This window comes from Megalobrama amblycephala, linkage group LG7 (assembly GCF_018812025.1).
Source record: "Megalobrama amblycephala isolate DHTTF-2021 linkage group LG7, ASM1881202v1, whole genome shotgun sequence".
In the NCBI taxonomy this organism is placed as follows: Eukaryota; Metazoa; Chordata; class Actinopteri; order Cypriniformes; family Xenocyprididae; genus Megalobrama; species Megalobrama amblycephala.
This window is the reverse complement of record NC_063050.1, coordinates 43412501-43425282: the sequence shown is the minus strand read 5'-3', so window position 1 is coordinate 43425282 and position 12782 is coordinate 43412501. Positions and strand designations below refer to the sequence as shown.

The window sequence follows — 12782 nt, the reverse complement described above, 5'->3', positions numbered from 1 at the left end:
GGAGAGGACAACAAAACTGATCAAAATTGATTATGATACATTGATCTGGGCATAATTGCTATCCTCCAGAAGACAAAGCAGCAAACTGACAGATCAAAACAAAACCGCAGCCTTATGTTTACATCATTGGCTTTGTGTTATGGAAACAGAAACAGCCTTCTTGTGGCTCTGCCTTTTATTTAAATTTTTAGTCTGTCTGTCTAATTTTCTATTTGCCTATCTGTCTGTCTATCTATTATTTCATCATTTTAAAGTTCTCCCCAGTGTCTTTGTTTAGAGCACTGCTTGATTGTAAGGTTGAGGGGTCTGAAAAGGGTTGCATCATGTTGGGTGAAGATCATATTAGCCCCATGAGAACGAGAATGCTGAACTAACAATGGGAGGAATATTTGATATTGTATCCAAAATTGCATTTTGAGAATATTTGTCATGTTACAAGCGAGAAGTTTATGGGCACTAAATTAAATGTATGTTTCTTCCTCAAACAGCCCTCTTCATCCCACAATTGAGTTAGTCAATGGCTCATATGATGTAAAACATAATTTAATGATGATAAATGAAAAATTAAATGAGCAGTTACTACTATGCAAGGTTTATTAAAACTGAATGTTTTTCAAAATGTTAGATTTACTATTTGTACTATTTGTTGTGCTCTTAAAAGGGCTTAAATTAAGTACTGTATTGGTATATTAATTATACAACAGCAGTTAAGTAATTCAGAAACAGTTCTCAGCTCCTTTTAAGTGTGTATATTTGCTTATATATAAATATGCCATGCAGTTGTCTCACACATCATAAGTATTTTATTAATCAGAATTATCTTGATTACAGAATCAAGGCAAATAATTCACATTATTATTGTGAATTCAGCTATTTTATATATGTCACAAAGGTATTATTGGGCTAAACTACGAGAATGAGTTGTGATAGTATTGGACGAATCAGCAGAACATAAGTAAAAGTATATTCTGTTATTACGGCAAACCTTTATAAATGATACTTGTTTTTTTGTAAAATAAATATATTTATTTTTGGCCTATATATATGTTTCTAAGAATAAAATAATTATATAAAAATGTCTATTTATTTTTTGTGATGGGGCCAGTGCAGATATTGGCAGAATGATATACTGTATGATGTCACCTTTATGGCCATTGAATGATGACTCATGATGATGTTTATGTCTGGGCTGCTCTCCGTTTAGGTCTCACCTTGAGATGTTCTCAGGGTATCAGGAGCGGGAGGACTATGAGGACGAGCTCTACCGGGATGACGCGGACTCGAGTTTGTCCGACGCTGACAGCGAGCTGGAGTTCCGGCTCTATTCCCAGCTGCACTACAACGCTGAGATCCAGGAGGACCGCGTGGACCCGAGAGAGGTCAAGTCATCAGTACCACGGACTCAGCCACAGCAGAATTCCTTGCCTCCTGCTCCACCTGTAGATGTTATTGTGATTGACTCGGGCACAGATGCTATCACAGTGTCAGACAACACAGAGGAGGATGACAGCGTGTGTGCTATCAAAGGTCAATCAACCAAAATCCGGAACAGGTTGTTGCAGCCCAATAGCTTACTTTCACCCTGTCCACCACAAGTTCAAACAGGAAGGAGCTCTTCAGATGTTATTGTGGTGTTGGATTCTGAATCTGACGAGAGCTCTTCTGAATCTATACCTCCTTTTGTGGAGGATCTGGATTCGGACTCAGACTCCGACTCAGATAGACTGGAGAACTGGATGATTCTGGGGCAGGAGAAACATGATGAAGATCAGAGCATCCAACTCAACCTCTCCATATCAGAGAAACCAGGTAAGGATTTTCACTCAAGTTTATGACAAATACCAAATACCCCATGTGGCCTTTCCCTATAAGAGCAGAATGATCTATAAGTTGTGTTTGTTTTAAATGTTCTGATCCATAATTCTAGTTCTAAATATGTTGTGTTTCAGTCTGTTTGATTTTACTGTTGACATAAAAGTCTCATGAACTACAGGAATTAGTTTTGTGTGTGTGTATGTATGTGTATATATATATATATATATATATATATATATATATATATATATATATATATATATATATATATATATATATAAAATTAGTGATGCACCGATACTACATTTCTCTGCCGATACTGATAGCCGATTATTCAGAATGATATCTGCCGATACCGATAGTTTGGTTTTTCTAAAGGAAAAAAAAATCTCTCCCAAATAATGTTGCAAACTATATATGGAACCCTCTCATTTGGTACACTACAATATTAGAGGTTACAATTTACAACAGATGTATTATATTCAGCTGCTGTTTATTTTCAGATATAATAATTACACTCAAATAAAAACTGAAATGTTTGTATAAAACTTAGTATCACATAAGGTAGTTTTCATAAGCACTTTGTTGTCTTCATGGCAAATTTACACAAACATATAATTAACAATAAATAAGCACAAGCTGTTTATTGACGTCTTTCCGTGGTTGAAACACAAATAACATGAGACATGATAAATTCCGGTAAGTTGTACTATATCTTTCAACATACCTTTGATGTTCATGCCTGTTTTTTGAGATATAACTTGTATTGAAGAGGAAGCCTAAACAGCGATCTGACACATCACATTTAAGAGCTTCAAAACACCATTTATTGTTTGAAATGCATGATAAAATGGACAGATTCTTCACACCCAGTATGTATGAGTTGCAGTCTGAACACCTTTATAATCGGCCCTTATGATCAGAAGTTTTTAAACAGTCGGCTGATAGTTATAATAATAGCTTTTATTGGCCGATACCAATTGTTGGCCGATACATCGGTGCATCTCTAATATATATATTATACAGTGCAGTGTAATTTTTGCCTCATTAAACACAAACTTAATTTAGACACGAAACAAACAATTAAATTAGATGCAGAGAAATGAGTAAACTTTATTCTGATGAATCTTTAAAATGTTCTGTCAGTGCCATTTTTTTTTAAATACTTACAACGCAACTTTATTTCTTATTTTAAACCTTATCTCACAATGAACTGTTTTAGGTGGGAATGGGCTTCCATAGTATATAGACCAAAACCATGAGGATGAATGAATGAAATGTAAACAAACACGTGCAGGCACTTTTTAAAGGGATAGTTCACCCAAAAATTAAAGTTGTGTCGTCATTCACTCATCATATCGATCCAACCCTGTATGACTTTCTTTTGTAGAACATAAAATGTTTTAAGATGTTTGATAGTTATTTTTTGGTAATCAAACCTGTTTAGTTACCAACGTTCTTCAAAATATCTTCTGTATTCCTGAGAAGAAATAAAATAATACATTTGGAAAGATGTGTGAGTGAGTAAATGATGACAGAATTTTTAATGTTAAAAAAAAAAAAAAAAAATATTTTGTATTATTTTTGTACATCTCTTTTCCATACAAATGAATGCCTGACTAGGGACCATCAAGCTTAAAAAATGACACAATTAGCCCAAGCCTTTAAAGCCAATGGCGTAAGAATTCATGACACCCCAGGACTGAATAATTGGAAATGACATTTGAGACTATGATGTCTTTCTATATTATTGTATATAAATAATTTATTTTATTTTTCATTTATTAATTGAATGCATTTCTTTTTTTCTTTCTTTTTCCTGCTTCTACAACATCTCAGTCATATTTTCACAAAAACCTGATATAAACTGAAGAGTGTTTGTTAGTATGTTAGTTAGTCTGTGTGGATGGGCTGTCTAGAGGGTCTACAGGCCAGAGCACCTTTGTTAATATAAGCACAAATTTGTGTTTATCCCCAAAGCACTCGGCTGTATGTGCATAATCAGTGAATCTGATGTCTCATCCTCATGTATTTGTTATAAAGTTACCGTGCCGGTGTACCAATTGAACGATTAGGTGTGTGCGTGAGCACATGCATCCGGCTTTACGTGTGTAAAGTTAATTTGCATGCGTGTGAGAACATGCAGGAAAAGCAATGAGGGAATATTTCTGTGTATGTAGAGGAAAAAACAAACAAAACCTAACAAACCTCCTGTCAGAGAGCGTGAGCGAGGGAGAGAAAGACTTTAATCATAGATGAATAAAAATGTCTTTGCAAATCTCTCCAGATCTACACATTAGGTTAACCTGCAGAGCTCAGCAAAGCAGCAAACCTCTCTCTCTCTCTCTCTCTCTCTCTGTTTCTTTCTTTCCTCTCTTCCCTTTTTTCCCTCAGTCCTCCCTGAATGTGCTGGCCTCATTTCCATTTGTACACTCCTTCCTGTTCCTATTATTCATTTTCTACTCTTTCTCCTTCTCTCTTTCTTTTTTATCTAGTTCTTCCCTTCAAATACAGAGCATTTCATTGTGTCTTTTCTCCCTCTTTCCCTCCATCCATCCATCCATCCATCCTTCTCTTGCTCTCTCTGGCTTATTTGAATGGTGACTGTGGAGGAGTCTGTGGGCTGGTATTTCTGCTCTGTCGGTCATGCCTCTCACACATGTGCAGAGGGGGCCTTCTCCTGCCCTGGCCTGCTTTTGTTACCCAGAGAGAGATTCAGTGGAGGAAGAGAGAGAGAGAGGAGGGGTACAGAGGGATAAACAGAGGGTGGAGGGAGGAAAAGGGCAGCTCTCTGTCTCTCGCTTTCTCCTCTGTGTCTCTGATCTCTGGGGCTTGACCCCGCACTCCAGAACATGTGGGTCACACACAAGGGAGGGGAGCTGGGAGGAAGTGGCTGGAGAGGTTGCCGTCTGCATGTGCACTTACACGTCTAAAAGCCAGAGGTTTCCGTTGCCAGTTTAACTGTGGTAGAGTGGGACAAAATGATACTCTGGTGAGGTGGCAGTGTAGGTAGACCAAATTTTTTACAAAAGATGAAAATACCAACCATCATTTTTTTTTTTTTTTTTTTAAACCAGAGCCTTTGTAATTTTTTCACAGGCCCCACAAATTCAATTGATAACCTTAATATATTTTCACATGATATATTTATCATGTACATTACCATACACATTTTTTTTTTTTTCAATGTTTTTGTCTCTTATGCTCACCAAGGCTACATTTTCTTTAATCAAAATACAGTAAGAACAGTAATATTGTGAAATATTTTTACAATATAAAGTAACTGATGTAATTAATCTGTGTCAAAGCTGAATTTTCAGCATCATTTCTCCAGTCTTCAGTGTCACATGATTCCTCTGAAATCATTCTATGTGGATTTGGTGCTCAAGAAACATTTTTTTTTATTATCATCAATGCTGAAAACAGTTTTATTTTTGTGGAAACCATGACATTTTTTTCAAGATTCTTTGATGAATAGTTTAAAAGAACATTATAAATTACTTCACTGTCACTTTTGGTAAAAATAATGCATTTTTTAATGAATACAAGTATTAATTTCGTAAATCTTACTGACCCCAAAGTTTTGAACGATAATGTATACCATATTCTAGAATATTGATAGATTGTAATTTCAGACAGGACATGTTTCTGTAGCTCAAACAGTAACTGATAAATGTATACCTTGAATGCAATGTAAGTCATTTTAAATAAAAACATCTGTCAAATGTATAAATGTAAATTGGATGATATTTCACTTTGAGATTATTGGCACTGTACACACGTGGCCAGTTAACAGAAATGTTAGTTCCCCTTTATATGATTTTCAACTGAAATATTAAAATATATATTTAAATAATAAATACTAAATATGTAATAATTAAATAAATATTTGAAATCACAAAATTCAAATATTTGTGAGTGAATGTGAATTGAGTAAAAAAAAATTTAGTTTTAGTTTTATCAATTATTATATATAATATTTAGAATGTGAGCATAATATTAGCCATAAGCCATTGAAATACATTCTACCACTTAGTCTGGAATATGAGGCCTAAAATGCTCCGCTCAAAAGGAAAATGTGGTAAATATAGATGGAGTGAGCCTATCTGTTTTGTTGGAATCAAAAATACCTCCAAAACACATTTTGATTTGTTAACATGTCCTGTCCTGTCATGGCTATATGCACTCTCCATAGGGGACGAGGAATTTGTGTGTAGTGTGATTGTGTTTGTGATACACTAGTAAAAAGCTTTAGACAGCAGTGACTAATTTCATTTGAGCACACAGACTCACACTCAAACACTCTCGCACAAATCCAATTCTCTTCAGTTCCAAGGTCTCAACTATGTGATGTGTCAGCCAGACAACATACAGTCGTATTGCGACACACACACACACACAAATCCAATTCTCTACAGTTGTTAGTGTTGCTGTTACTATATGGTATCAGACACACACACACACACACAAGTCGACAGAGGTTGATTTGAAGAATGCTACACATTTAGAGGACAAAAAAAAAAAAAAAATACACAAAGAATGAGAATGTTTTTGTGCACACGAGTGTTTATTATCAATCGAAGTGAGATTTTAATAATATTTCAGATCATCCATCTACTGTACTCTGACAGGAGGATAGGTGGGTGGGTGGAAAAGCATAACAATGGCACGATGAGACAAAAAAACATCCCCAATATCCCTCTCAAATATCCTGTTTGTCCATACAGTCCAGCACACACACAGGTTGTGTCTCTGAATCTATCTGACTTTAGGATGGAGGGATGGAGGGGGGCCCTTGGACCCCACTCAAACGGAACAGACAAGAAATATGAGAGCCTCCAAAAAAAGGAGGGGAAAACTCCGCAAAGGGGGGCTCTAAACTTGAATTAGAGTTGTTGAGCCTTCCTCAGTGGTCACACTTTCTTTTTTCTTCCCCCTTTGTGCCTTTTTAATTTCCCTTTCCCCCTTTTTATCTTTTTTTCCCCCAGTGTTTTTCCCTCCCCTTTTTGGTTCTGTCTGGTTTTTCACCCTGTGAACACCAAACTTTGTCATTAGGTTGGGCTAAAGCAGTGGCAGCAGATGGGCATTAGTTTAAGCTGAATGCATGGGTGTTTGAAAGAGAAGTGTCTTTTGAGTGTGTTTGATGTACTGCAGGGCATATGCAAAGGTAAGACCTTAGCTATCCATCTCCCTCTTGTTTTTGTCTCAGAAATGGCATTGCAGCTCATTTCGAGTTGTTCCTAGTTGTTTGTGTGAATCGTTCTGTTTTTAGCTCTCTTTCTCTGTCTATTGTGACTCGACTTCAAAGTGGTAAACGTGGCCTTGTCACCCGCCGTATCCTATTGGGTGTTGTTTTCTCTCACCGTCATCGCCTCGTTCTCTCTTCATCTCCCTCTTTTTTTTTCTTGTATTTCCCTCTCGCTCTCTTTAAAGAGGCCACACCCAGACTTCCACGTATAACTGACAGCTGTCAATCACCTTTGTTACCTTTCCCTTGCACTTTGACTTTTGCTATAGTCTACATGTAAATGTTTATGTGGGCACCATTGTGAAGCTATGTTTATCTTTAAATAAAATGTGTCTGTCTTAATGAATGAAACTAAATTGTTTTGGCAGACATTTGGCAACGAAGATTGCATTTCAAAATGTTATTTATTCCTGTGATTGCAATACTCCAGTCTTTAGTGTCACATGATCCTTCACAAATCATTCTAATATGCTGATTTGGTGCTCAACAAACATTTCTTATTGTTATCAATGCTAAAAACAGTTGTGCTGCTTAATAGTTTTGTGGAAATCATGCTTTTTCCCAGTATTCAAAAGAACATTGTTTGTTTAAAATGACTATATATGTGTATGACAGTATACACACACACACATTTACGGTCTTTATATTATTCAGTATTCACATTGAGAAAGCAACAAAAGAGATTCATGTAACATTGAATTGTTGTAGATTTGAGTTTATATTGTAGATGAATTTATATTGGAAATGCCAATGGACTTAAAAAACAAAGTTGCTTATTGTGTGATATAAAACGGCACATTTTTGCATGTGTGTGTTTTTTTTGTTTTTTTTTACATTTCTTATGGATTTGAAGTTCACATTGAATCATGGATTGCATGGATTTTGCATTCAGTTTCAGTAGAATTAATGTTCTTTAACTCAAGGTTTCGTTAGACTTTCCTTAAACGCATAAGCAACCTTACAATTTGTTTCTTTGTGTAAATTCCTCCATATTTATGTTTAAAAAAACATTCACATTGAAATATGTGTTGAGAAGGCTTGAAGGTGAGGTGTAAGTGAATATGAATGTGGTTGTTTTGAATACGCAGTCAATAGAAGAGGAGAAATGCATCATTATGGATGGGTCACAATGCTCTAGCTTGAGGTGGCGGTGGTCGGGCTGCAGAAATGAGACTGTATGTTGTGTAACTTCTGTTTTTGAGTGCTATAGAGAGTGAAGGTGTTTTATCTGCAGGATTTGTGAAGACTGCATACTGCTGCGTGTGCGTGATTCTAGTAGCTCTGTGTGTGTGAGGCGTGGCAACTGTGAGGTGATATGTGTCTGTAGGTCTGTGTGTGTGAGATTGGAGGGCTTTTTGGGTGTAAGTTTGTGTGTGTAAGACAAGTGATGCTGTGTGTGTGTGTGAGTGTGTGGATCCAGAGGTGTGTGTGTGGGGCAGGGATAGGCATCAACTCTTATCTGGGCACAGCAGTGCCACTTCAGCTGAAACACCACACCCATTTCTCCACACGGTGTGTTTGAACAGAAGCCATGTCCTCACACAAACACACAGATTCGCCATAAAATCACAGCGCAAGGCTTTTTTTATATATATATATAGAGATAAGATGTTTATTGGTTGGATTTTATTGTATGAATATTGAATAATTACTTCCTTTTTTTACATATAATTTTTCTTGAAAACGTGATGTCAATATTATACTTATTACAAAATATTATCAAATAGGCCTTATTGGCATTTATGAGAAACATCTAAAAGCTGTCAGATATAGATGCCATATGCCTTTTGATCATAAGGTTTATCAACTGAGATAAGTATTTTTTATTAATTTGTATTGATATTGGTATTTTATTACTTTTCAAAATGTCAAATATAATTTTTCTTATCGTTTCCTACATCATCAAGCCTTTCAACGTCACATGAGTTGTTAAAATTATTTTCACTGTTTATGTTTGCACTGTATGCATTATAATTATTTTTACCATGTTTATCCAATTCTGTTTCCAAGCGCGCACACACACAAACTCTATTCTATAATAGCCAAAGTATCATTAGAATCCATTGATTAGACTCTATAATATAATCAAGGACAGTCTAACAAGCTCCCAGAGGTCCCATATTTATTATAAAGACTTTTTTTTTATTCAAACAGTATATATTTTCCTCTATTCAGATGTCTAAAGGTATAGTTATCCATCTGTCATACTGTTTGTATACTGTATTTTCTATATTTATTTTTTACAAAACCTATAATTTTGGCAGTTTCAGTTGTGAATTCTTAACATTAAAAAATAATTATTGGCTTATCTGTATCAGGGGTAATTTCAATATCAGTGCCTCACTACGGTCAGATTTTTATCGTTTTATCGTTTCTTATATATAATTTTTTTTTTTTTTTTTTAATTTGTAAAAAAAAATATGCATGAATATAAGTGATTGCAAATGTTTGTTTTTGGTACAAAAGCTATCACTGGGATGGTACGCTTTAAATAGGTTCTAATATGTACCATTTAGGTACTAATTACATATTAGTATCTAAATGGTACATATAGAACCCTTTTAAAGGGTACCATCCCAGTGATAGCTTTTGTACCATTTTTGGTAACAATATGTACCTTTGAGGTCCTAATATGTACTCTTTAGGTACAAAGGTGTACCTTTTGAAAGGGTACTGCCACAGTGACAGCTTTTGTACCTTTTTTTTTTCTTTTCTTAGAGTGTATCTTTTTTGAAACATTTTGGTCAGAACAGTCCTCTTTATCAACAGAAAGTAGTGGCAACACGATTCGCTGAGCTTTTGCCTTAAATCGAGAGAATCTCATCAAACTTTTCCAAGAGATTGTAATTTTTCATCGGGTCGACATCCGGCTTCTCTGAGAAAAGAGCATTTCCATCAGCCCTTTCTTCACGAATGGCCGGTGAACTACGCTATGAGTGTGGGCAGTGTAATCCTGTTTGAAAGGTCTGCGTGTGTTCCTGGTTGGACGTCTGGCGTTTTGGGTGGGCTCGGCATGGGACAGCAGGTATCCTTAATCATGTTACGGGGTGCGGGGTGTATTTTTGAGAAGGGGTTTGCTGGCAAGCTCCCATCCCAATTTCATACTAAATGGTCACACACCAGCTTTGATTAGAGAAGGCAAGGCCGAGGTACCCAGCCCTGCTCCATTGTCATAGTTTCTGTCATTGGTGCAGAGCGGCAGGTCTGCGCATTTAAAGCGGCCGTAGTTTTTCTGTTGGAGGAATTATTCACTCCATTTTCTGCAAGTTTTACGTATGAAAAGTATTTTGACTATGGTAATCTGAGAGAATAGTCTTAACTTTTTTTCTTTTTTTTTTGTCAGACTTTTTCCCACTTTAGTCTTTAATTATTCTTTTCAAATATTGTAACATTTTATAAGTTTTTTTTTTTCTATAAATGAGCTGTTTTTGTTATATGACGATTTACCTATTCACCAATGAATCTAAATGCCTTAATGAAGATATCGCAGTATATTTATTAATATATTTCGTAATTTAACAGAGCAGGTTAAATCTGAATATTGTGTCTGTTCCTCTGTGATTATCTTCACCGCACAAAGATGCAGCTCTGTCCCGGAAAACCTCAAGTCCAACATCTGTGTTTGTTTTTGCAGGTGCTCATTTGGTTTGATGCGAACGTTTTTTCAATATAGAATATTTGTGTGGGCTGTTTTCAGACAAAGTGTAGTGGAAAAAGTCCCCCCACCCGCTAGCTTCTGTTGTTAATTCCACACGCCAAATCTATTTGTTTTTCACAGAAATATTTAAATGCGATGACAAGATGGTGCTCAAAAAAATATATGCATATTTTGTTTTTCTTAAGAAGAGGAATTGAGACCACAGAAATTCATGTTTGGCATTGTGTGTCCAGAGGTGAGGGGCATAAGAGCGGGTTTTGACACTGAAACAATGTAATGAAGACCTAAAAATACAGAAATGAGTTATGTGGGTCGTAGAATGAATGTAAAGGATATTATTTCTTCACATTCAGAGGAATATTGTAATATATGTTAAAGTGTAATCCAAGCCAGAATATTACGGTTAAAACTTCTTGGCTTGTGGATATTGTCATTTCCTTTTGTCTTTTATAGTCTGGCTTGATTATCATTCTGAGGTACTGGCCCTCATAAGTTGTGTCAGTGCGGGGGAAACTTCAATGAGGGGGGGAAAGGTAATTGCAATTACCAGTAAAATTCATTATAATTAAGCAGTCATTTAATATAAAATCAAATTATTGCCTCAGCGACAAAGGACGGAGGCACCCCAGTGAGACCTGATTAATTTTTTTTTTTCTCCCTTTCAGCACAACTGTAACTTTTAAATCACTCTGTCTCTTTGGGAGGGGTGTTTGGGTAAGGGGTATTTATTAAAACTGAGCAAATATGATGATTACCTGACTGTTTGGGGTATTTATTAGACTGTAGACTATTAGATTATAGATTAGTAATATCATTTCGTTAGTGGTGCAAAATGAAGCTGGGAAATTTTCATGGCCTCTTTGTTAAGTCGGTCTTGTGGATATATTTCAAAAGGGTAAATTCTTAGAAAACTGATATTTTTATACGACCGCTTAGAGCACGGATCATTGTGATGTTTGAAAACAAAAAAATATGATTAGTCTTCAGCACAGCACCCAGTTACTGCATTTATATAACCGCTATCAACCAGAAAGAAATCTTATTTTATGTGAAATATTAAAGTACAAAAGTAGGTAAAACTTTATTTTAATGTGTACTAGTTATGCAAGGTACATGTATGTAATGACAGTGAATTATGCATATTTACAAGCACCTAACACTAAACCTGTTAATATTACTCAGTACTTATTTTTGTAATTAAATTGTAACAAAGACGCATTAAAATAAAATTAATGCCACTCTTATCTCTATACTAAAGATATTCAGAAAAATATGGATGGACACCTACCTACAATAAAAACTAGGTCAATATTATCACAGTATTCTGTATTATGTATATCTGTATGTAAATGTTTGATATTCACTTGTTCAGATGTAGTTCTTGAATATCTATCCACCCAAAAAACTTGGTTAAGTCCTGAAAATATGAAAAAGTATCATTTTATATTTTGCCGTTACGGACATATTGCCATATTTGTTTATCTAATTCACTTTTTTTGCTTGTGACTGTACTGATCTCTCCACCCATTAGTTTGTCTGTGTATGTATCTGTATGCCTGTCACTCTTGTGTCTTACTGTTACTAATCTCTCAAGCCTTCTTAACTCCCTTAGGGACCTTCCGGAAAACGCCACCTCACTATTATTAGGGTCTCTTTTGCATATTGAGGGAGTTGCTCTCAATCGTGTGTGCGAGGGAGAGAGTGAAAGTGCGCCAGTATACAGCAAAAGTTTTCCTTTTTGTTGCATCAACTGTTAAACCGAACTTATGACATCAAAAACAACTTCATAACTTACTTCTCTAGTATGGCTGCTGTGAGGAAGAAAGAAAAATCATAAAACATTGTCAGTTATTAATGCTTCTTAAGAATTCATATTTACCACAGTTCTTGCATTGTAAATATTGAGTATTAACTGTTATTTGTAGTAAGACTAAAGTAAATTCAGGTACATCCATGGCTACTTAATACCATTGTATTTAACTTTTCTTTAGTTGTGTGTATATATAATATAATATAATATATATATATATATATATTATTTATTTATTTATTTATTTTTTA

General features: G+C 35.3%; 1 protein-coding gene across 2 annotated transcripts in view; it reads left to right on the top strand.

Moving 5' to 3' along the window:
* Positions 1–12782, top strand: part of zcchc7 (zinc finger, CCHC domain containing 7) — a 59080-nt gene that overhangs the window by 644 nt on the left and 45654 nt on the right. For both annotated transcript variants that reach the window (XM_048197628.1, XM_048197627.1), the window contains exon 2: positions 1205–1809. In XM_048197628.1, coding sequence (XP_048053585.1) covers positions 1218–1809 — 592 coding nt within the window. In that variant the 5' untranslated portion in view covers positions 1205–1217. The remainder of the gene's footprint in view (positions 1–1204; positions 1810–12782) is intronic.